Raw genomic sequence first — 26,145 nt, forward strand, 5'->3', positions numbered from 1 at the left:
GGAACAAAAAAAAATGAAGAAAATTGCTACATGGGAAGCCGAGAAAATGCATTTTTTTAACGTATACCGATTTTGAACTTTGACATTACATTTTCTCCAACCTAATTTTTGATTGGAATTTTGCTATTTTTGGCAACTTTCACTAGTAATGTCGATAGTTTTAATTATAATAATATATATTATGAGTATTTTAGAGATATGAAAATTGGAGTGGAGAAAGAGGACCGAAATTAAAAGGTGATGGATCGAATATATAGATATCAATCAAATGAAATAGGGAATGTGGAGAAATCCCCTTACGAGTATTTCACACATCCACCATTTTGGGTTGGGAAAATTTTTTGAATAGAATTAAAGATCCAAACACTAGTTCTTAGAAATGTGTTTCGCCCTCTTCAACCTCTCTGGGCTCACCAATAAAGATGAGAGGTTGAATATCTTTAGACACATTCCACTCAAAAACAACATTCGAGACCTAGACATAGCAGAAGCGTAGATCTACGCCAAATCTGACAATGACAGTCTCAAGTTTTAATTCCCTAATTACTTAAAGTAAAATATATGTTTAAAACAAAAGATGGATTGGTACTCACCAGAGGGACCGCAGACGTTCGGAAACAATTAGCGTCTCTGCAAAGACAATGACGTCGACTTTGCAAAGTAACAAGACACTTACTCAATACACACACTACACACTACACATTACTCCTCTGACTTAGTGATAAGTTATACAATTACGTGGCTAAAGGTTCTAGTTCTAAATCAAAGCCAGAATCAGAAAAAAAAACAAAAGATGTAGAAGTTATTGGTTCAACGACCACTAGTACGAAATCAATCAAATGAAATAGAAAATGTGGAGAAATCCCCTTACGAATATTTCACACATCCACCATTTTGGGTTGGGAAAATTTTTTGAATAGAATATAGATATATACATATATAGATCGGTATACCTTATCACTTATCACAATTAAACGATTTTTCTTTTAAAAGAAGATTCCTGACGCTTTTTTTCCAATACAGTTTCCATTATTTAATTTAATTTAATATTTCCCGAGATATTCTATTTGTTTATAAGCCAAAATATTGTTTATAAATTTAAAATATTCCTGGGGCCGCCTATATAGTCCAATTTCAATTCTGTAAAGTACATTACATAGGTACAGTATCTTTTTATACAAAAATCATTATTCTTGTGTATCATAATTATTGTGGTTATTATAGCGACCGTAAATTTGTAATTAACAATTCAATTGTTGCTAAACTGTTCATTCAATTTCCATCGGCTTCTGCAATTATAATCTATAAGAAAAGGGCTTTTATATTACCAATTTATTTAATTATTGATAAACAATTACTTCCCTAAAATTTTAGTTGAAAATTAAAGATTTTGTTGGAAAACCCCGCATTTTCCGGGGAAAATTTTCATCGAAGTAAATCGGGAAAAACACGTCTCTATGCAAAATTTAATTATGATGAATTTTTATTTGGGTTTTTTTGGTGTAAAGTTAAAATCTTTGGAGTTATAGAGCAAACATTGAAAAAAACACGATTTTCGGGCGTCATTTTGTTTATAAAGAAAGTAGCACACTATCTGCAGACTTTGCATACCTCTATTATTATTACATAGAATCATAAGATTCGATTATATAGTAAATAACTTTTCCCAAAAATGAAATAGAGTTCTGTTTTTTGCATGAAGATAAAAAAAATCAATTTTACACAGTTTTTATTTAGCAGCGTATAACATTTATGTTTTGTTTCAGCCTGTGCTTTTGTTTGCCGGTGAACACACGCACAGCAGCTTCTATTCGACTGTTCACGGGGCCTACTTAAGCGGCAGAACTGTTGCACAAATCCTTATGACAACTGACAATTCAGAAGAAATCGTCGTCGATTGTGGAGACGCCACGGACTTGAGTTCGTGGGTGCAAGGGATTTGCCTAGAGTGAAATTGCCTTAAAACATTTCGTAATTGTTTATTTTGAAACGGTTGTTCTGTAGGAAAGCCGAGTGGTACTGAAGCGTAAGATTCAAGTAATTTTGGTAGATTTTTTGATTTGAAAGTAGAGCTACTGATAAACAACGATTTGTATTAAGCGGTATAGTCAAACGAAAGCCTTGAAAAGTTAAATGCCAAAAGCTACCATAAGCAGGTTCTTCGTTAAATGAAAGAATCCTCGCTTCTCTCAGAACTTATTAGTAGTTAGTGTCTCAGTATCTATCTGCTAACTGCAGGAATATTTTGATTGGTATATTTATATACTAATATAATATAAATGGACGGCAGTAGGTTGTTGCAGATGTTGTTCTACAGTAAATTACGTTCTTAAAACTTTTTCAGCTTCACAAGCATTGTTAACTTCACATATTTCACCTTACAAAATCTTCCTCATGAGAGAAATTTTAAATTATCTATTTACATGTGCAAACAATTTGTAACACTTCTTGTTAATGTCGCTGTTATTGCAGTAGTATTCAAACCATTTCCTCAAGTTCTTAAACTGGGATATTCTTCGTCTTCCCACACTTCTCTTTCCTCGAATTTTGCCTTGCATCACATAAGTAAAGTACTCAAGTTGTTGTCTTTTAATAGTTAATATTATTTCCGCTTCATATCCTATTTTTCTATCCTTCCTGAATAGCTAGACACTCACTTTATTACTTTACAGTTGGTGATCTCTTTTAGGTGGTTTCTTCTACATATAACAGAATCGATCTAATTTTCCCTGCCACTGCAGAGTCAATCACAATGTTTTCCTCATCATTTCTTATTCCCATCCCTCAACTTACACTTTCTATTCCCTCTCTTGTTCTACCAATATGCCCATTTAAATCACCTCTAATAAAACACTTTTCATATATACAGGAAAGTGGTACAGATATATAATAATTACATACTTACGGTGTCCTACAAGTAATTAAAAAAAAATAGTAAATTCAATTTTTAAAGTAAGTCTGGCTAGTCTTCCACAATTATGATTTTTGTATATCCGAAAATTATGGATATAATTATCTTCGGTTTAATAAAGGCAGTCATAGTCCTTTTCAGAATAATTTTTTCTTTTGCTTTGACTTATTGAAAAAGGCAGCCAGGCATATACTTTTAAGGGTTTTATTTGATTATCCCCTGTACTATTTTTTGTATAGTAATTTTTTTCAACTAAATTATTAATAATCTTGAAAATGCTGCTGGATATCTTGTTTCATATAACATAACCGAGTTTTTGGATTATGCGTATAGGCTTCTAGAGAAATTGATATACTTTGTTAAAATAATAGATAAATTAACATAGTTGAAGAAAAATAAATACTTTACCTATATTTAGGTATTCAAATCAGAAATTGTCAGCAAAATCAGAAAAAAAATTCAGTTGATTTTTTTAGATTAATGCCTCAACAACTAATGGCCGATTAGTAGTTTAATAAAGTTATTTGATCAATAAATCTGACAGCTCTGCATTTCACCAACGGCAAAAAAGACATATTTTATTGAAGTTGTACTTCTTTACGATCGAGAGTGAAATTTTATAATGCCGGGCGCATGCGCACACAGACAGTATGTATTTCGTTGCTAATCTTTCAAGATATGTATGTATCAGCGCAAATGTCATATTATATCATATAAAAGGATATATTAGTGTTCTTAGTAAATTTATTATTTATTATAATTTTTGTGTCTTTGTATTTGTCTTCCTCGGGAATAAGATATTTTATAATAATAGTAAGTATATTTGACGACCCTAGAGGAAAAGGTGTATAAGTGACATTTTTGTAAATATTGAGATAAATGCACTTCTGAACTGGAAATATTTCATTCTATTTGGAGGTAAAGAGATCTAAGCGATAAATCGTAACAGGTGCTGCTTTCTAGCGACAAGTTACTTAACCTCCAAGCCAACTATGAGTAGGGCTTGGAGGAGAAGAGATACGAGTGCGCTTGTACCCCTGTTCCACTGTGTCAGACTGTTAGTTGAGTTTGTTATTATTTCGGATGGGTTGTGGAATAGCTCTTCTAAAGCAATTTTACTTTGTCATTAAAGTATTACTTTATTGTAAACTGCAGTGTTTTACGTTATTATTAACTACAGTGCTTTTAAGAAGAGTTCGTGCTGTTTGTTTGAAGCTTTGAACGAGATGGATGTACGTATCCTAAAAATTGAAGGTAAGTTAAGGAATACTGTTTGCTCCTACTGTTTAAAATAGTTGACAATAAATAAGTGAGCACCTTTTCATACGTAAGTGTTTTTATTTAGCTCTGCAAGTAAAAAATGTAACACACTTGTTATTGGCTGAGTGTACACTTGTTATTAAGATCGCTATTTAAGTAAATTTGCAACTTTTTTATTGAAAGTAAAATATTTAAGAAATTTGAAAATAGCAATGAATGTAATGTTTTCATTTTTTTGTAGATCCAGCAGATGATCCGGAAGAAGAAGATGGGAATGCAGAGCCAGTGATAGAGCATTTACCTGCTAATGCGTTTCCACCACCAAAGCAGGCTGGCAAGAAAAGGATTCGGAGGCCAGATGTATGGAAAAAAAGCTTACATGGACCAAAAGCACAATATTCATGGAGCTAAAAAGTTACGAGAACTTCAAAATCATCATTGTAGGTATAAATGTACCAATATTATTTCACAAGAACAAAGACTTTCAATTTGTAAAGAGTATTGGTCATTGGGTAACTGGAATCTCCAAACAGCTTTTCTAAATGAATCCATACAAATTGAGCCTGTAAAAAAAATCTAAATGCAGTTAGCAACAAAGAGGTGTCATGTGTTTTTAATCTGGGAGGATTTAGAGTATGTAAAGAGTTTATAATTAAAACTCTTGATGTCTCCAACAAACGTTTATAAAATGTAGTTGAAAGCAAAAATAGTCTCCTCGGGCGAGACATGCATAAATAAAAGAGGAAAAAATTCACCCTCAAACAAAATTTCTGAAAGGGCAATTGAAATCATAAAAGAACATATTAATAAGTTCCCTAAGTACACAAGCCACTACACTAGAAATAAGACTCCGAATAGGAGGTATCTTCCTCAGGAGTGTAATTTGAAAATAATGTATAAACTTTATTGTGATTTCTGTAAGGAGGAAAAACAAGAAGAACCTGTAAAGGAAAGCTTTTACAGAAATATTTTTAATACTCATTTCAACCTTAGTTTCAAAAGGCCAAGTACAGACACCTGTGACAAATGTGACAAATTTCAGATAAAAATAAATCACTGTTCGGCAGAAGAAAAAGATTTAGCTCAGAGAGAAAAAGACTTACACTTGCGTAAGGCGGAAGCCGCCAGAATAGCAAAAGAAGAGTGTCATGACCTAAAGGATCTAGCAAAGTTGCGTTCATCTTCGACTTACAAAAAACTATGCCAACTCCCAATGTGTCAACGTCTAAAGCATACTATCTAAGGCAACTGTGGACGTATAACTTAGGGGTCCATAACCTATAGAATGGAACGACCCACTTCATTATGTGGCACGAAGGTCAGGCGTCACGTGGATGTCAGGAAATATCATCTTGTCTCCTAAAATATATCGGAAGCCTTTCCCCATCTATAAAACACATAACTACATTTAGAGACAATTGTGGAGGCCAAAACAATAGTCATCTGACAGTCAAATTTTGGCTCTACATTGTCAGAAACACTAATATTCAAACAGTGGATCATCGATTTTTTAAAAGTGGCCATTCTTATAATGAGTGTGACGAAAATTTTGGTTTAATAGAGTTAAAAAAGAAAGGAACCAAAAAGGACCTGTATGTACCACAACATTGGATGGAGCTGGTAACTTCTACAAGTAGAAAGTTCTTTACAGTACAGATGGAAAATGGCGATTTTTTAGATTTTCAAACACTTGCGCCATACTTCTAGAAAAACGTAAGTGGAATACAGAGTATGCAATGGTTACATTTTCAGTAGGACAAACCTTTAACCCTGTTTTACAAGAAATCAGCTGGAGGTAGCATGGAAGAGTTTAGTGAGCTATCTATGAAACCCACTCGAGTTGGCAAAAACACTGTCCTTCTGCCAGATCTCTTACCAGTACCGATTGACAGAAGGCCTCTCATTAAGCAGGCCAAATATTCAAATCTGCAACAGCTGCTTAACTACATACCTCCAATTTACCATGAGTTTTTCACAAATCTGCGACATGATGGTCAACAAGCTAAAGAACTTATAAACTCAGAAGAAGCGGAAGTCGAAAATGACGAGTTGGAACATCATTACGACACTGATGCCGATGAATCATAAATCAATTATGTATTAGTGTTATGGTAAAGAATAAATTTGTACAAAAACTTTATAATCTTTTTAAATGTTTTGCCTTTATGTTACAATTCTTAGAAGTAAAGGGGTACAAGTGCTACTTAGTAACATAAAAATGGCTCCAAAATGAGTAATGTTAATAAAATCATGATTTTTTGTTATAATTAAGAATAATAATGCCTACAGTTACTAAACCGGTTAAGAAAATCTACCATTAAGAAATCGTGGCAATTAAAGTGAAAGCTGAACTTTGAACAGCGTTTACTCGAAATTTACTTTTTGTCACTTATACCCCTTTTCCTCTAGGGTCCTCATTTAAAGTATTTTTGTACACTTCACTTGGTCTATTAAATTTGTCAGTATGTATGAGAAATCTTGTAACCTGTCAAAGCAAAAGGTATATAGCTCAGTGGTAGAGCGTGTGACCGGAGATCAAGAGGTCCCGGGTTCAAATCCCGGACGATTCATATTCCTTTTTTTTTAAGTTATACTTCTTTAGGCACGAGGGTAAATTTTTTGTTTTACTGGGCGCATGCGCACACCGACAGTATGGTATAAACGTTATACGGGATCTGATTGGGTGTTAAAATCATCTGTCAATAATTGTTCAATATGGAGATTTTGGATAAACAAGTTAATGTTGTGTATATTAGAAGGAGTCGCGGAAGAAGACGCATCTCCTGGTTAAACAATTTGAGAACTTGGTTTAATTGCACTTCTGCTGATCTCTTTAGAGCAGCGGTATCAAAAGTGCGAATTGCCGTGATGGTTGCCAACCTTCTTAGAGGAGATGCACATGAAGAAGAAGAATATTAGTTTTTATTGTTGTGATGGCAGAGAAAAAAGCAAGTTTATATTATTGTAGTGACTTTTTAAATAGTTTTTTAAAAGCGACAGGTACGTAATAATTGTAAATGTTTCAGTATCCTAATAAAAAATTTCATAGGTAGATACCTACCTATTTGGAAAATTTAAAAAGAACCTACCAAAATAGTATGTAATGCTTTGATTTACATAATTTGATTACCATCAAAATTTCTATCAATATTCACCTAATATATTGTTTTCTTACTCTATGTTTTGTTGTATTTTAATATTTCTTTCAATTCTAAATAATTTCAATTTAAAATCAAAAGAATTTGGTTAAATTCAGAACCGTCAAAAGTTTAATCCGTTTAGTTAGTTGATCTTCGCACATAATGACACATGGTCTCCGTGGGTAAAAGTTTAAGGTGAATCAATTTCAATACTAACTGCGCTGATAAGCGGGTTCGAACCCCAATGGAAACTTTTATTTTTTTATTTTTTTTATACATTTTATGATTGTAAGTTTATTTATTATATAATTTTTTTTTTTTCAGAAAATACGTATTTAGTTAAAAATTTTTCCTACATTGTTCAGAAATCATTTGTGGCAATTTCCAATGTGTTTGTTTGTGTGTGTTTTATTCTTTTATTATTTTAATTTTTGGCACTGTTTTAATAAAAATTTTTGAGAAGTAGTAAGTATTAAACTTAGTTTAATATTTCAATACAATATAAATAAACTGCTTAAAGTATATTAATTTCGTTGAAATCGTATAACAGAAGTATAACTTCTTACGTGCGTACAAAGTACACACACACACACACATTCTTTTTATTTTATATTTTTGGTATCGTTTTAATAAAAAAAAATTAAAAGTGGTAGGTAAAGAAAGTTAGTTTAATATTTAAATAAAATACAAATAACCTGTTAAGTATATTAATTTCGTTTAAATCATAATAATAGAAGTATAACTTCTTACGTGCGTACAAAGTACACACACATTCTTTTTTTTATTTATCAAATAAATATTTACTCTTCGAATAAATTCACAAGTTAATCTTACTTTAAATATTTCACAAAGAAAATTCGTCATTGAACCGTAAATTATCAAAATTATATTGACACACAATAAAAATCGACTAATAAATTTTATTCTACAAATAACTATTCATTGATTTATTTGTTGTTGGTGAAACCGGCCATTAATTAAATAAATTCTTGACATTTTTAATAAATATACTTTTAAGTATCATTGGATTCATTATCATTATTATTCAGAAGGATGCATCCTCTGTTGGTTATAGGCTTTCCCCGAAAATAACCGTTCTGTCCTTTTGTATGCGAACGAGTTCGATAGACTTTGCAAGTCATTAAACCCCATCTGATACATTTTTAAGTGTGCCCTCTTATCTTATCTCTACTATTTTTTTCTCGTGTTCCATATACATATTTGTCTACTATCTCTATTTGTATTGAGCTTCGGATTGACGTTTTATTCTTATGACTAGTTCACGATTTTTTTTTCATTTTGAAGAAAGCTGATCTTTCCTTTTCGATCCTCATCTTAATATCTTAATTTCCGTCGAGTGTTTCCACTGTTCTTTTTAATTTGCACTCAAATAGCAAAAGTTGGTGATTTTTGATACAGCTTGATTCAGTGGCGTGCGGTGACTTTTTCGAAAGGGGAAGCCATTCAATAAGGATATAAAAATATTTTCTTAAGTGTCGAGGGTCGAGCAACTTTCCACCTGATAACACTCTGATGCGCAGGGGCTCTCTATCGGCAAAGTACTTAATTATGTGAGACGTCCTGCGTACAAGGACTCACACACTAAATCCGTGACGCGTGAATGCGTGAGGCACTCTATTCCCGCTATTTCTAGTGACTAGTGACCTATCATTGATCTGTATTGCTAGCTCGGGCCTTGAGTCCTCGCGCCGGGCTTGGTTTTCTAAAGAAGAATCATATTTAAAAAAAAAATATACTCCGAGGTATTTTCCACAACACACAACTTTCACTAAAATGACACTTATTTATACTCGAGGTCTATTCTCCTATCAACTTCTGATAATTGTTGAATGCAGTCTTTTTTAATGGATAATAGGGCTAACTTTCAAAGTCTGTCTTCGCTTGTTGAATTTCTTTTAAACTCTTAATTTGAACCTTTTAATGCATCTTAATACTGCAAAACTTCGTTCAACTGATGCACTTGTGGCTGGGATAGTTAGTAGTACTAATTCACACAACTTGACCACTTCACACAGCGACTTGTTTAAACCAGTAGTTATAAAGAAATCCCAGATTTCTGGGTATTTCTTTATCATTCATGCCAGTTGTTTCATACATGATACTTAACTGAGAATGCAAAGCTGGGATATCAAAAAATTTTCATTATTTAATCGTAATGACATAAATTCCTCTGTGGGAAATTTTGATGAATTATAATTAGAAATATTAAGATTATATATAATTCTACAAATTTTAAATCGTTAAAATTTTGAAAGCTAGAATGCATTTGTTGTAGAATATTGTCAAAAGGTCTCTTTGTTTCCTCTGTTTTCTCTGTCTCTCTGTCTCCGAAATTATCAATCTTCATTATTTTTCTTTCATGTTCAAACCCCATATGTTCAGTTTTATCCCAAATATTTTTAAACTGCTCTCGTTTTTTTAATTATCGTATTAATAAAGTCATCAATTTGTGTTATACAAAATGCAATACCATTTGATTTCTGTAAAATGTCAAATAAAAGATCAGTAAAAGGAAATATCTCTGCAAAAAAATTTAAATCGAAATATTCTTTAAGCGAATGTATGTAATAACTAAGCACCCCTTAGCAGCAGTAACAGTCGGAGCATCTCACTTTCGGGAAGGCGATACGACGAGCGCTTCCATGGCATACCAAAATTCGCGCGACTAGTGGCTGCGGTCATTGAACCCTGACCAATTTTAAAAGGGACAACTGCATGACAAGCGGCGATTTTGAGATGCGCTTCTGCCAGGAGTGGACCAAATAGTTGAATTGTGTGCATATTGAGTTCGTTCGTACGCGATTAATTTTTAATATTTTTCAATGCCTATTGGCTAGGTAATATGTAGATTATTTGGATTAGGGAAAAAATTTTATTATTAAATATTAATTACTAATATATTTTCTTATATCGACGAATAAATAGGGAAGCGGCGCTTCCCCCGCTTCCATGGACCGCACGCCTCTGGCTTGATTAAATAATAATTGTTCCGGTATTATCATATTTTTGTTTATAACGATGAATTTTGTTTTTTTTATGTTTAACTTAAGCTCAAGCCTACTTCTGCTACCCCCAAGACAAGCATCTGCAGACCTTCTAGACTCTGCAAAAATGACAGTGTCATCAGTATCTTATGTTGTTCAGTCGTTCTCTATTTATAAACTTATCGACAAGTGGTTTATAGCAGATGTATCACACAAGATAGGCAGAGTTAAAAAACCACTTTCGTTAAACACCAACTTTATTTACAATATATCAATGAGAAAACCTAATACATAATTATAGTAATAACGACCTAGCTTAACATTGTTGCCCATTTTAAATATCCAAAAGTCAAGTTTAAACAAAGATTGACCTACTTTTGATTATGTTATATTTGCGAAACCTTTAGTCATCGGTTTTGCATGCATTAGGTATTTGTTGCAACGAAGGATTGCCTTTCTAACCTATTAAAAACTAAGATAAGTTTAAACAATCACTTTTCACGTTGCTGTCTTTGTTAATGTATTATAGCATTTATGAAAATTGTGTGATTAACCAAAATATCTGGCAGACATTTTTTTAGATTATTAGAATCGTATTCTTATATTTACGAGGCTTGTTCAATTGAAACCCATCTGGTCCAAAATTTATTGGCAAAGATATCTAAAAATGCTTTTATCATTACAATTAAGGGACATATCCCATTGTTTCACGAACCCATGTATACCTTGTTTACAGCATTCTTGTCGCTGTTTTTAGAAGAATTCTTTTACGGCATTTTTTACTTCTGCGTCCGACTGAAAACGATTACCTTTTAACGCCTTCTTCAGTGGCCGAAAGTTGTGAAAATCTCAAGGCAATAAATCAGGACTATTGCGTGGATACTCTAATATCCTCTATTTCTTTCTTTGAAGATTTTTTTTTTCATATTAGAACTTCACTAATTTGGCATCATGAGGTTATAGTCCAAGAGGCAGCGCTGAAAAATCTCTTTGAATTTACTAAAGCTACATTTTTCACAGTTGATTACTGTGATTGTGTAGAGAAACATACTCCGGTCGGTCAAGCGAAACGTAGAACAGGGGTTACTGAGAGGGTATTAAAGTTGCTTTCCTACGAAGGTAATTAAATACATTTACTAAGGCTGAAAATCAGTACACACGTTCTAAATTGTAATAAATAAAAGTTATTATAGTCGGTCAGCTGTATGACGGGACAGAGCCGGTCGGTCGACCCCAATGAATGTTCTGGGTTATTCACTATATTTTGACCCCCTTGTAAACTGCTTTATTTACAGAATTAGAAAAAAATGTAAAATACAAAAGTTATTCGATTTTTTAATTATGATTTTTTTACCTATATATCGTACTAGTAACGTCATCCATCTTGGCGTGATGACGTAATCGACTATTTTTTTAAAATGAGAATAGGGGTCGTGTGCTAGCTCATTTGAAAAGTCATCTATACAGTACTAAAGATGTAAATCATACCTTTTATAATAGACCAGACATTTAGCACAAAATAAATCAATTTTTAAATACAGCACCTATAGTCCAAGAGGCAGGACTGAAAAATCTCTTTGAATTTACTAAAGCTAGATTTTTCACGGTTGATTACTGTGATTGTGTAGAGAAACATACTGCGGTCGGTCAAGCGAAACATAGAACAGGGGTTACTGAGAGGGTATCAAAGTTGCTTTCCTACGAAGGTAATTCCAGTACACACATTCTAAATTAAATATAAATAAAAATTATTATAGTCGGTCAGCCGTATGACGGGACAGAGCCGGTCGGTCAGCCCCAGTGAATGTGCAGGGTTTTTCACTATATTTTGACCCCGTTGTAAACTGCTTTATTTACAGAATTAGAAAAAAATGTAAAATACAAAAGTTATTCGATTTTTAAATTATGATTTTTTGACATATATATCGTACTAGTGACGTCATCCATTTGGGCGTGATGATCTAATCGACTATTTTTGTAAATGGGAATAAGGGTCGAGTACTAGCTCATTTGAACGGTTATTCAATTCCCTATTCAGTAATATAAACATTAACATGATTAATTATACAGGGTGTCCAAAAAAAATTTTTTTAATTAAATTAATTGTTTAATTGATAATTCAAAATTTTTTTGGACCCCCTGTATTAATAATGATCTTAATGTTTATAGTACTGTATAGAGAATTGAATAACCTTTCAAATGAGCTAGCACACGACCCCTATGCTCATTTAAAAAAATAGTCGATTACGTCATCACGCCCAGATGGATGACGTCACTAGTACGGTATATATGTCAAAAAATCATAATTAAAAAATCGAATAACTTTTGTATTTTACATTTTTTTCTAATTCTGTAAATAAAGCAGTTTACAAGGGGGTCAAAATATAGTGAATAACCCTGTACATTCATTGAGGCCGACCGACCGGCTCTGCCCCGTCATTCAGCTGACCGACTATAATAACTTTTATTTATATTCAATTTAGAATGTGTGTACTGATTTTCAGCTTTAGTAAATGGATTTAACTACCTTCCTAGGAAAGCAACTTTGATACCCTCTCAGTAACCCCTGTTCTACGTTTCGCTTGACCGACCGCAGTATGTTTATCTACACAATGACAGTAATCAACTGTGAAAAATCTAACTTTAGTAAATTCAAAGAGATTTTTCAGCGCTGCCTCTCCGTCTATTACGCATTATCGTGCAGAAGAATGCCACTACGTGAGAGCTTCCCTGGGCGTTTTCGTCGTGTTAATTAAAGGAGCTTTCTTTAAGTTAACAACAAAACCATTTTTAAGTGACAATACATAAGTTAATCGCAGTCAATTACATATGAAAGGAACTGATCAGTGTGATGATCATAAACATAACTAACATTGTAGAACATGAGTTGAATGATTATAACTGTTTCCAAGCCTAACCAGGCCAAAGATGGGTTTCAATTGAACAAGCGTGTGTGCAATATTTATTTTATTTTTATTTACTATCTGACATGTAATGTTATAAAAATGCACAAATCAAATTTAAAAGTAATTTTAACTATTTATTTTAATGATGTAAACTTGTAAGTAATATAAGTATAAAAATGTGTTGAATAAACTCTAAAGAATCGTCGATTTTTAAATATTATAATCTTTTAATAATAAAAAATATAATTCTCATACTGTTAAACATCAAAATAATATATTTGTTAATATTAAAGATCTGTAAGTACAAAAATTAATCTTAAATGTTATCTTAAAACGCAAAAATCATCGATAGTACATTTACAGTGATGTGCGCGCTAATAACCGGTAATATAACGCAAAAGATGGAAAACGTATTAAGTTGTGAGATAAAAAGAAATGAAAATAGTAGAGGTGGGAAATTATCGGTATTAACCTATATAACATTACTACTTACGATAGTTTCGCACCTTTAGACGTTAGATAAGAGCTAGTTGACTTTAGTCATAAGTATGACGTTAACGTGACATAATTTTTTTTTTTTTAAATAATTTCGACGGAGCTTTTAGAACGAATAGAATGAGGAGTTTTTAAGCAAGGCTGTCCAGAAATAAATTGAAATCAAAGATTATAATTAATGAGTTAATCATTTTACTTTAATTTTTAAAATATTTTTATTTAAAAACTAATTTAAAAATTAAACAGACACAGTTTTCCCATTCCCTCAGGCAAAAAATATTCAGCTACTACCTTGTCATATTTTAACGTTTAGTTGTGTCAGTCGAAACGAAAAAAAAGCTAACGTCTAAAGGCCGGAAACCATGGTAAGTGGTCATGTTTTACAGGTTTATACCGATAACTAATTTCATATCTTTTTATATTTCACAACGCATTATGTTGTCTATCTTTTTCATTATTTTGACGGTTAATAGCGTGCTCATCACTGTATATTGCTTAAGTAACAAATGGAAAACAATGCAAAATTTGAGAAAATAAATGTATTGAAAATTTCGATGTACCATTACAGTTACAGTTATAACAATAATTGAATTATACAGTCAAGAAGAGGCATGTATCACTCATTTCAAGGCACCACTACGGTTCTGGATGTCACTCATCATTCGATTTGGCAAAGAACTGACCACGTTTTATATGTCCCTTTGAGGAAAATTGTAAGTTCCTCAGTAAGAGCAATTCGAACCTCTTCACATGTTGTTGGACCAAGTATATGACGTCTTATATGCCTTTTAACAAGGTTTCATATATGCTCAATAGCATTCAGGTCTGCACTTTGAGCAATCCAGTCCATTTTTGGAATATCAATATCTTCAAGATAAAAAATGAAAAAACAATATATTATGGTATATTTTTTTATTTAAAGAAAAATTTAAAAATCATCCAGAAGGATTGTAAATCTTCAAAACGTTTTCGATCCAGTCGAGCCATCATCAATGAAACATCTTGATGGTAGTTGAAACTAGACACATTTTAAGTTATACATATCTTTAAATTACATGATAACTGAGACAAAATTTAAAATTATATTAACACGAGGTCGATGTTAAAGGATTCACTTTAAAGAAACATCATGAATATATGTTTTACCCTTCTAATTGTCTTCATTCGCTAGAAAAATATCAACTATGATGTAAACAAAATGAAGGATACAAAAACTGGTCTACCTACAACGTTGCCAAATGTACAACAACGTGGCTTGCGAAGTAGAGATGACTTTGACTTGGTTAATAATTTCTGGAACGATGATGCTTTCTGAAAGTAGTTAACTAAACTACTAAACGATATTTGACTTTTTTTAAATCTCAAACAACAAAAGTATCTTGCTTTCGACAGGTACTATAATTACATTAATTATTGTTGTTGCTGTAAATATGTAACAGATGTCGTATGTTGGAACTCAAATATTAAAATTGAAAGCAATCCGTTATCACGTAAGGCCCTTCATCACACTGTCAGAACTAACGAAAAACGTTAAATAAAACTATTATAACTATTTTTCATTTTAAGAAAATGCTATCGATGATTGTGACGTGCTCTATCGAAATATCTGCTTTTTATGTATTACACCATTTGAATCGTTTTGTAATTTATCGCTATCATCAGTAGCTACATTCAATTAATTTCACCATCGTTAATAACCACACAATTGTAGATTTTCTATACTTTGTTATCATTGTATCATGTAATTCGGTGTTGCCAAATGTGCTTTATGAAGCAGTTTTGTAATTTTTAATATTATAAATCTTCCAGTGATTGCCTAAAATTATTTTGCATATCGAAGATATTCTTGATTTACACTACTCCAATAAATTAACGCATCATCTTAAATTTTAACATTTTTGATGTCTTTAATTTCCTAAACCTGTTGTCCTGATTTTTTTAATATTATTTAATAATATCGCTGTAATAATGTTGTTGCTAGACAGGTAAATGTCATTGTATATCGGATGTAACAATCATACTGTGTTTTTTTAAGTTCGGAATACCCTGTGGAATGTTCTAGCATTTTAAAAACTCAATTGTAGCCTTAGGCTTTCTTAACATTTTGATTTTTAATTCATTCGCTTATGTTCGATAATAAAAGAGATATGTACTTAGAGATATTACAAATGATGTTTGTTATTTTGGTATTGATAAATATCATTCCAAATCTCGAAAGCTACTGTTTCTACCTCTTGTAAGGTTCTAATTCTAGGAGGTGACAAACGCTGTCGTAATCTTCTGCCAATTATGTCCTACAAATGTTCGATCGGGTTCAAATCTGGACTATGCGGTGGCCAATTCAAAGTCCGAAGATTTACCTGTTGTAAATATTTGGTTACAGTTCGTGCAACGTGAGGTATTGCATTATCGTGGATTCGCAAAAAAAAATGTTACCAATATAAGGAGCCGATAGCATGGTAGCTAAGTCCTTCGTCATGTAAGGTCACTGGTTGAACACACTCATTGCTGGTCAAATTCCTTGTAGCGCGTTCCATTTCCACCAAACACCAAAAAAAATTACGGACTTAATTAAAACTTTAAATAATAAATCTACTAATTTTCACAACAAATCAGACACTTTTTGACTGTTAACAAATTGACATTTATCAAATTATTAATTTTTCATAGCTTGCTTTAGGCTTGTATATTAAACTAAGCAGAAAATGAAGATATATTAAAAATGAATAACCATTTTCAATTTCGTTGCAAAACGAAAATACAGCCGAACCATATTCTAGTCCAATCAGAGAGTGCAGCAAGCACCTCTACCGGTTTCGAAACTTATTAGTCTCTCATCAGGAGGCACATATGCTGCTCTCCCTGATCCAACCAAAACAAACCCCAGCGTGCAGTCCCGGATTGCAACGAACGAAATGGCATAGATGCCCTAGCGGCAACTGCTACAACAAGACTAAGTTTTCACTCTAATGGCATATAAAACAACATAATGCTATTCTACACCCCACCAGAATGAAAACAATGGGAACCTTCTCTGGTTACACCTCCGAGGCTTCTACAATATTCAAGCCATACGGATGCTGAGACTAAGGAACATGAGGGAATTCTACAATTTACAATTCACGTCCCATCTGCTCAGCGCGGTAAAGTTCCAACGGGAATGGTTCCCTTCATACTCCAATCAGAGTAAATGTATAGGGCATCTATGCCATTTCGTTCGTTGCAATCCGGGACTGCACGCTGGGGTTTGTTTTGGTTGGATCAGGGAGAGCAGCATATGTGCCTCCTGATGAGAGACTAATAAGTTTCGAAACCGGTAGAGGTGCTTGCTGCACTCTCTGATTGGACTAGAATATGGTTCGGCTGTATTTTCGTTTTGCAACGAATTTGAAAATGGTTATTCATTTTTCATTTACATTTACTCTGATTGGAGTATGAAGGGAACCATTCCCGTTGGAACTTTACCGCGCTGAGCAGATGGGACGTGAATTGTAAATTGTAGAATTCCCTTATCTTCCTTAGTCTCAGCATCCGTATGGCTTGAATATTGTAGAAGCCTCGGAGGTGTAACCAGAGAAGGTTCCCATTGTTTTCATTCTGGTGGGGTGTAGAATAGCATTATGTTGTTTTATATGCCATTAGAGTGAAAACTTAGTCTTGAAGATATATTGATGAAAAGCATGGCTAGTTGTTAAAGTAGCTAACTTTTTTATTATCCAACATAAGCGAATGAATGATAAAACATAATGTTAAGAAAATCTGAGGCTATAGTTGAGTTTTCATTTCAGTATTTTATAAATTCTAGAATATTCCACAGGGTGTTGCGAACTTTAAAAACAAACACAGTTTGATTAGTATACCCGGTATACAATGACAACTAACCTGTCTAGCAACAATTTTATTATACCGATATTGTTAAAGAATAAGGTTATAGAATATTAAAAAAATCACAAATCGGACAACAGGTTTAGGAAATTCGAGACATCAAATATGACCAATTTTTAAGGTGTTGCGTTAATTTCTTGGAGAAGTGTATTTGGATTTGAAGTAACAAATTATAGAATTTATAAAGTTCACTATTGGATTATATTCCTGAGTTTCTGCAACGGATGATTTCTGTAATAAATTACTAAAATGTCGTTTTTACGTGACTCATTTGTTAGTTCCGATCAAAGTTAGATTCACTTATACCTAGCTTTTTCATAAATGTAACGAAAAAGAAATTTGGTCGATAATTCGGATAGGTAGGTAAAGAGGACTGAAAATTAAATAGACGAATTAAAATTTTCCTTGTTTGCATCATTTTGATACCATTTAATTTGTATTCCTTACGAAATATTTCTTAAGTCGGAATGAAAAGTTCTTTCAATGATATTAATTTTCTTACATAGTATTCCATGAAGGAAAATTTCACTTTTAATGTTTACTGAGTCGGCCAGTTTCCCTGATAAATGCATCAAACTGAGAAAAGAAACGTCACTAAAGTGATAGGAGGTGTTCATATATATTCCGGAGAATACGGAATTACACTTTAGTCCAGGATTCTTTACCCCTGCGTCATTAGTACCTGGCGAGATAAAACACATACTTTTTATCTAGCATCATTCTCTTCCACTTCTTTCCAATGGAGCATTCTCTTCCACTTAGCATCTTCCAATGGAGAAACATTGTTAGGAATATTGGAAGAAATCACGATCCTCACTAATGGGGAAACGACAAGAGAGAGAGAGAGAGATTCTCTTCCACGCATGAAACTAAAGACAAACCAGCTACCGCCTGTTATTAAGTAAAAACATATGTCTTCATTTTGTGAACGCTCTAGACTCAGTACGTTGAAAAAAGATGGGTACAAAAAAAGACGTTTGGGCATGTTTTCGGATTATAAGTACAATAATTTGTGACGTTTTGGTTTGTTTACTTTTGTGACTGTCAGTCTGTTGAATTTTTGCTGTTTTTATCGAATTTTTGCATTTTGACGCTTTTTTATTACACAAACAGTTGATTTCACAACTAATTTTATATTGGAGTTTGAAATTTTATGTAAGTGAATTTATTATTAATTTTTACAACATAAAACTAACCTCATTCACACATTTAAGGAATGGCTGTGTTTACGCTTTCGCCAAAGTGAATAAAATTACAAAAAGAAAATATGTTATTGAATTTTCTTATAAATTATTTATTTATTTATTAATCGCTAATGATATTAAAAGAATTTATTAAGCCACTTCAAATGTAGCTTTAATTCTACACCAAAATTTAAAAGCAAATCTTACAGTTTTTGACATTCTATTTATTTGATAACGTCAAATTTTATAATATGTATAACCCGTGATCGGAGCAGTAGCAACTTTCTGTCACTTGCTTTTGCGTTTAGTAAACCGACTTATTTCATATGCTTTAACTGATGACGCATGGGTAAAGAACCCTAGACTCAAGTGTAGATTAACGCCTAAAAACCGTTTGCAAAAATATATTAAAATTATTTTAAAATGTCCAATTTGAAAATTGAAGATTTTTGTGAATTTTTTTCCTAGCTCAACACTTTCGGTCTTAAGCTCTCAATGGCTTATGGATAAATTTAAAGGACCCAAAAATTAAAATGTCACAAAACAAGAACAATTTCGCTTAAATAGTCTTTATTTCTGACATTGGTGTAGAGGCCATATTACAACAGATTTATTGACTCCTAGTCAGAAATTCTTAAAAAAACATTTTGTGAATAATATAATAGAATTAGTTTCGGGGATTTTTCCAAGAAGTAAAATTCGTTGTATAGTATGGGACAGAAACTTGAACCCTTACAAGGAAGTATGAAGATCAGCTAGGTATATAGGGAAAAAAATTAAAGAGTATATTCGAAGATAACGGAAGGACAATGAGTAGTCATGATATTTTGAGAACCTGGCCTGCCAACAGAGGTCAAATCAACCAAGCTAGGATGAGCAGGTCACATTTAATTAATGCCAGAAGTGCGACCAGTTAATAAACTCTACCGAGGAACACCGGGAGGCAAAAGACGTTGAGGAAGATCTCGTATATAATCGGCGGATTCGAAGATTTAATGAAGCTGAGTCTGAAGTTGGCGAAGAGTCGCTCAAGGTCGATTTGCTTGGAGACAGATAGTTGGTAAGACCCGGGCTTACCATGGGCCATGGAGTACTTACTAAAAATTGATAATATCTGCGATGATAATCTAATGCCGAAAGTATTTGTAGAAATTTAATATTTTATAAGTTTCAAACACACATATTACTTTGCTTTATCTTTCCATAAATTTTCGTCAGTATCTACCCAATGCATATTTCCTTTCAATTTTTCAAACATAGTTTTATAATTACAGTTTCTATTTTATCAATATCATTCTTAAGATGGATCACTAGACGACATCTAATGTGTTTAATTACACTCCATATATTAAGTGAAATTTAAGTTATTCTTTTCTTTTGTATTATTTGTTTTGTTCAAACGGCAACTTTACTTAATGAAAAATTTATAAAACTGCTAATCATCACATTTTTTACATGAAATGGTTTAGTTATATCGCTTATGCTAGTCATTTATAATAATATTGTTTATAATAAATTGTCAAAAAACTAAATGTGTTTAATATTAAACCAAGGGACTAAATGTTTTGTCGAAAGTCAAATAAGTCAGGAAATATAATTCGAAATTATTTATCCTCTGAGCTTTTTAAGTTGGAAAAATAAAGCATAATAGATTGGCGAAATACTCGACAAGGGAAATCTAAAATTGCATTTCACGTTCTGTCATTCACCGTGATAATAATTTTAGCGAATTATTTCCTTTAATATCCACAAAAGTAAATAAAGTATAAACTAAGACAAAAAGAAAAGATGGTTTAGATTTGATTACAGTACAGAGCCTCTATTATGTGCTTATACGTATTTCGGAATAACCGTTTCCTCATCGAAGCACCTGGGTAGAGGCACTGAACTGCAATCAAATCCTTTCATCCTTTCGGGGTAATTATCAAAATAATTACCAAAGATGCTACTAGCACCATCTATGAATCGAAAGTCAAATAAGTCAGGAAATAAAATTCGAAATTATTTATCCTGTGAGCTAGGTGCTAGTAGCATCTTTGGTAATTATTTTGTTAATTACCCCGAAAAAAAATGAAAGGATGAAAGGATTTGATTGCAGTTCAGTGCCTCTACTCAGGTGCTCCGATGAGGAAAGGTTATTCCGAAATACGTATAAGCACATAGTAAAGGCTCTGTACTGTAATCAAATCTAAACCATCTTTTCTTTTTGTTTTATTTTATACTTTATTCACTTTTGTGGATATTAAAGGAAATAATTTGCTAAAATTATTATCACGGTGAATGACAGGACGTGAAATGCAATTTTAGATTTCCTTTGTCGAGTATTTCGCCACTTTATTATGCTTTATTTTTCCAACTTAAAAAGCTCAGGGGATAAATAATTTCGGATCTTATTTCCTGACTTATTTGACTTTCGATCCATAGATGGTGCTAGTAGCATCTTCGGTAATTATTTTGATTATTTCATTCATAGGAGATTCTGACCAATAGAAAGCTACAGAAATCTGAATTAAATCGATAATTTTTGATAATTTCCCGTCGTTAAGTATATTTCGTCAGATGCCCTTCGTTGCTACGAAAAAATACATTCAGTGACATTAATGAGAATTAATGTTTTAAAAATTATAAAAGTGATGACTTTCAATCGTCAAATATTTATAAAAACTGTGTGTTTAATGGTACTTACATAAATAAATTACAATAAAATATTGGTTTTGAACAATTTTATTCATGAAATAATCGCAACAAATTGCACTCGACCTCTGAAATTAATATAGAATTTTTGCTCTCGTGACACTTTGACATAATTTCACTCGCCTTCGGCTCGTGAAATTAAAACTGTCAAAGTGTCACTCGGGAAAAATTCACGGTTCTTAGACATTACTACGGTTGCCTAAATCGACTAACCAATGAACATTAAGGGTGAGATTACGTCACGAGAGTTTACTGTCATTTGAATCGTAATATGATTTTTTTCGAATCCTGAGAAAACCAAGTATTTTAGAAAAATTTAAACGCAGGGTGCAAAATTACATTATTACGGAGGGCGGAAAGCCCCTTAGAATAAACAAGCAGATTCTATTGAATGAAATATTTGAAATTAAATATCACACTTCTCTTTTATTTTCAGCCCTGTAACTTATTAAAATAAACATAGAAGTTTTCAGGGACTTTCAGCCCTCGGTAATAATGTAGTCCACAAACCATACATACTCATAGACGTTTCACGTAAATTGTCAAGGTCAAGACAGCAAATTAGTTACCATTCCAATCCAGAGATGTCGCTGTCAATCAATTCTCTTGTCATATTTAACAACTGACAGTTGACAATTAAATTAATTTGTTATTTACATTTTATTTTACAGTTTGTGGCTTAATTATTTTATTATAGTGGTGTTACGTTTTTAATTAGATTTAATCACAATTTTAATCAAATGTATTAACCTCCTCTTCGTTTTTATGAGTAGAATTTTTAGTTTACATTGATCATCCCGTGTTGTGTTTCTCCCAATGAACTGTCAATACGGATGGAATGGCCCTGCCCCATTCAAATAGTGAAGCGAGATTGCCACCAACATACAAGAGAGAGGTCCTAGAGAGAGACAGAGAAGGTGCTGGAAAATTTGACAGGCCGTGTAATTTCAGTTGCCTATAACAACTTAAATACGGGAAATGCAAGGTTCATAAATAGACAGGTTGCATGGTAACTTTCCGCCAATCAGCATCAAGAATCTAATGGCGGGAGTGACGTCACCCAGAATGCTGCATTTAAATTCATTCACTTCACTCATTGAAATGAACTCGGAAAGTAGGAATGTATTGAAAATTTGTATATTTAAAAAAATATGTTTGGATTTTTAATGACTATTTATTTCATATATTCTTTAAAAAATGTGGTAAATACCTGTAAAGTTACAAAAATCATAGAATATAATTGCAATTAAATATATGCAGTAGAATAGCATTACTACTTAATTAAAGCAGAAGGAGATTCTTTCTTGTGTATATATGGGAGTAAATCATTCAAATATCCTAGGTATAGTAATAATGGGTTGAATACAATTTACTTTTTTAAATGATTTTGAGTAGGTATATAATAATTTTAAATTTCGGATAATGCATGTATAGTATTTTTACTACAAAAACGTTATTACGTAGGTCAAAATTTTTGACGTAAGAGAACTGTCAAAACATTAGAATGTGACTTTTCATTATTGCCGTGTTTATAATAAACATAGCAATAATGAAAAGTCACATTCTAATGTTTTGACAGTTCTCTTACGTCAAAAATTTTGACCTACGTAATAACGTTTTTGTAGTAAAAATACTATAGTACATTATTATAAATTCCTCCTATACTACATTCGCTCTCGCGAGATTTTTTTTGAGACATTCGGAATAGGAAACGTACAACACGAAAATTCCTACCTCACACTATTAACTGCTAAAATCAACTCAAATCAACTTAATCTTTCATTAAAAAAAGAAGAATTATTAGAAATAGTGGGAGTGTCTACTAATCTCATAAAATTTTGTGAAGTTTATTTCTACAAAATATTTTTATTTTGTACAATAAATAATTTTCTCATTTGCTATCAATACATTATAATGGTTTAAATAAATAAATATTGATTGGCGTAAGGTTTATGTTATTTTTATGTCTGTTTACTATTAATAATATTGGATATGAGTAGGTGCGTTGGTTTTGTAGTAATTTCCAGTCACTTCTGACAACTGAATTTTTCAAAAAAGAAATTACTAACGTCAGTGTCAAAAAAAATCTCGCGAGAGCGAATGTAGTATAACATGTAAACCATGGTGAAAAAGAAATTCAACTAAAGATTTATGTATCAAAATTAGTAGTTTTCCCTTAAGTTTAACATAAGAGCATCTGATTACGTTAGGTACTGGATCATAATATCTAAAACCATCTAAAACTATTAAAACATTATGATTCCATTCAATAGGTACCTGTGAAGTTTTACATTAAAGGCCCCGTCTCACCATCAAATAATTGACAGTTATTTGATCAAACTTGACAGTGACACAAAGTGACAGTTAGTATGTATAGTTTGTGTCACTAGTCAAGTTTGATCAAATAACTGTCAATTATTTGATGGTGAGACGGGGCCTTAACAGTACATTATAAAAAAATACAATTTCAGTGCAATAAAGGGAATTTTCCCCATTTTATATATTCATTTAGTTTATAATTGTTTATTCAAACGATCTTCAGATGGCTGCAATATTGGTTATAATTTTATATGAAACAATTACATATAATAGATATATTATCTATAGAATTAATTAGATATATTGTTCAATAAGTCTAAGCAGATTGTAACCTACACAGATGATGTAAACTTAATGTGAAGAACCGCCAGAGACATTACAGAAGTGTAATGTCTCTATACAAGAATGAAGAATGTCCTTTATTATACAATACAGCAGAAAGAAAATCCAGTAAGTAAGTAGGTACTTATTGGCTCCGTGCGTCTCCCCTCTACGTACAGTCACGTGATACGCTGTCAGATTTTGTAAGGACGTTTTAACATTGAGTCTTATGGGATTATTTTGTTAAACTTGAATATTTTATTTTGTAGTGATAATAACCGAATACAATTGTTAGAATTCATTAGTTATTAATTTATACTGTAATTTATAGTGCAACAAAATATTTTCTTTTTCGTTAATAAATATTTATTGACATAAACTGCGATAGTGAGGTTATGCATACAAAATCAAACTGATAATCAATATTGGAAAGTGAAGAATTTATAGTGCGTTTTTATTTTCTGTTTATATTAATACATAATATCACTAGCGTGACACGATATTTTTTTAAATGTCTCATTTAAACATACACAAAGCGTCCTTATAAAATTTCAAAAAACCGCCACCATGAGCAGGTCGGTCGATTTTGCTTTGACACTTTGTTAACGCTCGGAGCGAATACAACCACATTAAAATGTATCTTAACACTTGTAAAAGAGTTTTGGGTTCAAGTTATTATACTAAAAACACAATGATATCTATAGATACATTAAATCTCAAGATATAAACACTAACGATATTTAATAACAAAATATAGCCTCCAAACCAGGTATCCTATTATGTTTACAAACAATTCGTAAAATTGATCGTCTGGGTGACGTCACGATGACAATATTTCATTTGTCAATGTCAAAGTTACCATACAACCTATGGTCACCGGTGGTCACCGAACAACCCGAAGGTGCACTTCAATAAATTTCATTGTTTAGCTGTCAGACAGATTCTGTGACCTTGCGCCATTTTATCGGTCCAAGTGGTCAGATCCGGCTTTGCTTAAATAGATGTTGCAGCACCGGTGTTGATTTTTCAAATAAGTGTATCAAATAAAATTTATTTACTTTAAACTTATTTAACATATAATTTTAATTAAAAAATATATCGAGACCTAATAGCGATCTAATAAGAGCTTCTCTGTATTCTATGTATTTTATCTCTATTTCTGTAATTTTTTTGTACAAAAAATAGGAGTTCCAAGCTCTACAATAACAAAAGTATGTATAAGTACGTTTTCAACTATATTTTATATACAGGGTGTCCAAAAACTCTACCGACAAACGAAGACAGGAGATTCCTCAGATAAATTTAAGACATTTTAACCTAATTCTTCTAGTCCGAAAATGCTTCCTAAGAGGGCTAGAGCTCTTTAAATATGGCGTCTTGTAATTAGTTTTTCTTAAATAACTCCAGAACGCTCTCATTTAGAATCATGAGAATTGGTACGCATATTTATCTTTCAGAGATAAATCGATTACATTTATTGTGAACTTTTAGTACCGATCATAGGCGTCCGTTTTGGGTAGGGCAACGGTTATTTTATCGGATAACTTTTATGTCTTTAACTTTTAAGCATTTTTGACACTGGATTATTAAATTATGAGGTATCCTAGTACTAAAAGGTACTCTTCCTTTAAGTCGGTAGAACACACGGTTTTCTAAAAAAATCGATTTCAAAATTTTTCGTTTCTTGAATTTCCAAAAAAAATTAAAAAAAAACAGTTAGAAAAACGAAAATTGGTACGTTTATTTATATTCCAGAGAAGAATCGATTTCATTAATTGCGAATTTGTAGTACCGGTCATACGCGTCCGTTTTGGGTAGGTCAAGAGTTATTTTATCGCATAACTTTTTTGCCTTTAATTTTTAAGAATTTGTGACTTTAGATTATTAAATTATGAGCTATTCTAGTCATGGCCCCCACAAGGGTGGGGCTGGTGCAACTCTGGTCACAGGGCCCGGGCTCCTGGGGGGCCCAGGCCTAGCCCTGTTTTTTTTTAATTGCAGAATATTTACAGGGGATCATAGATT

General features: G+C 32.3%; 1 protein-coding gene across 1 annotated transcript in view; it reads left to right on the plus strand.

Moving 5' to 3' along the window:
• The window catches only part of LOC114327847 (peroxisomal N(1)-acetyl-spermine/spermidine oxidase), a 62,439-nt gene extending 42,121 nt beyond the window's left edge, over nt 1–20,318 (plus strand). The window contains exon 6 of the mRNA XM_028276552.2: nt 1,767–20,318. Within this exon, the coding sequence (XP_028132353.2) occupies nt 1,767–1,952 (186 nt within the window). The 3' untranslated portion in view covers nt 1,953–20,318. The remainder of the gene's footprint in view (nt 1–1,766) is intronic.
• The last annotated feature ends 5,827 nt before the right edge of the window (nt 20,319–26,145 follow it).

Source organism: Diabrotica virgifera, chromosome 5, assembly GCF_917563875.1.
Source record: "Diabrotica virgifera virgifera chromosome 5, PGI_DIABVI_V3a".
Classification (NCBI taxonomy): Eukaryota; Metazoa; Arthropoda; class Insecta; order Coleoptera; family Chrysomelidae; genus Diabrotica; species Diabrotica virgifera.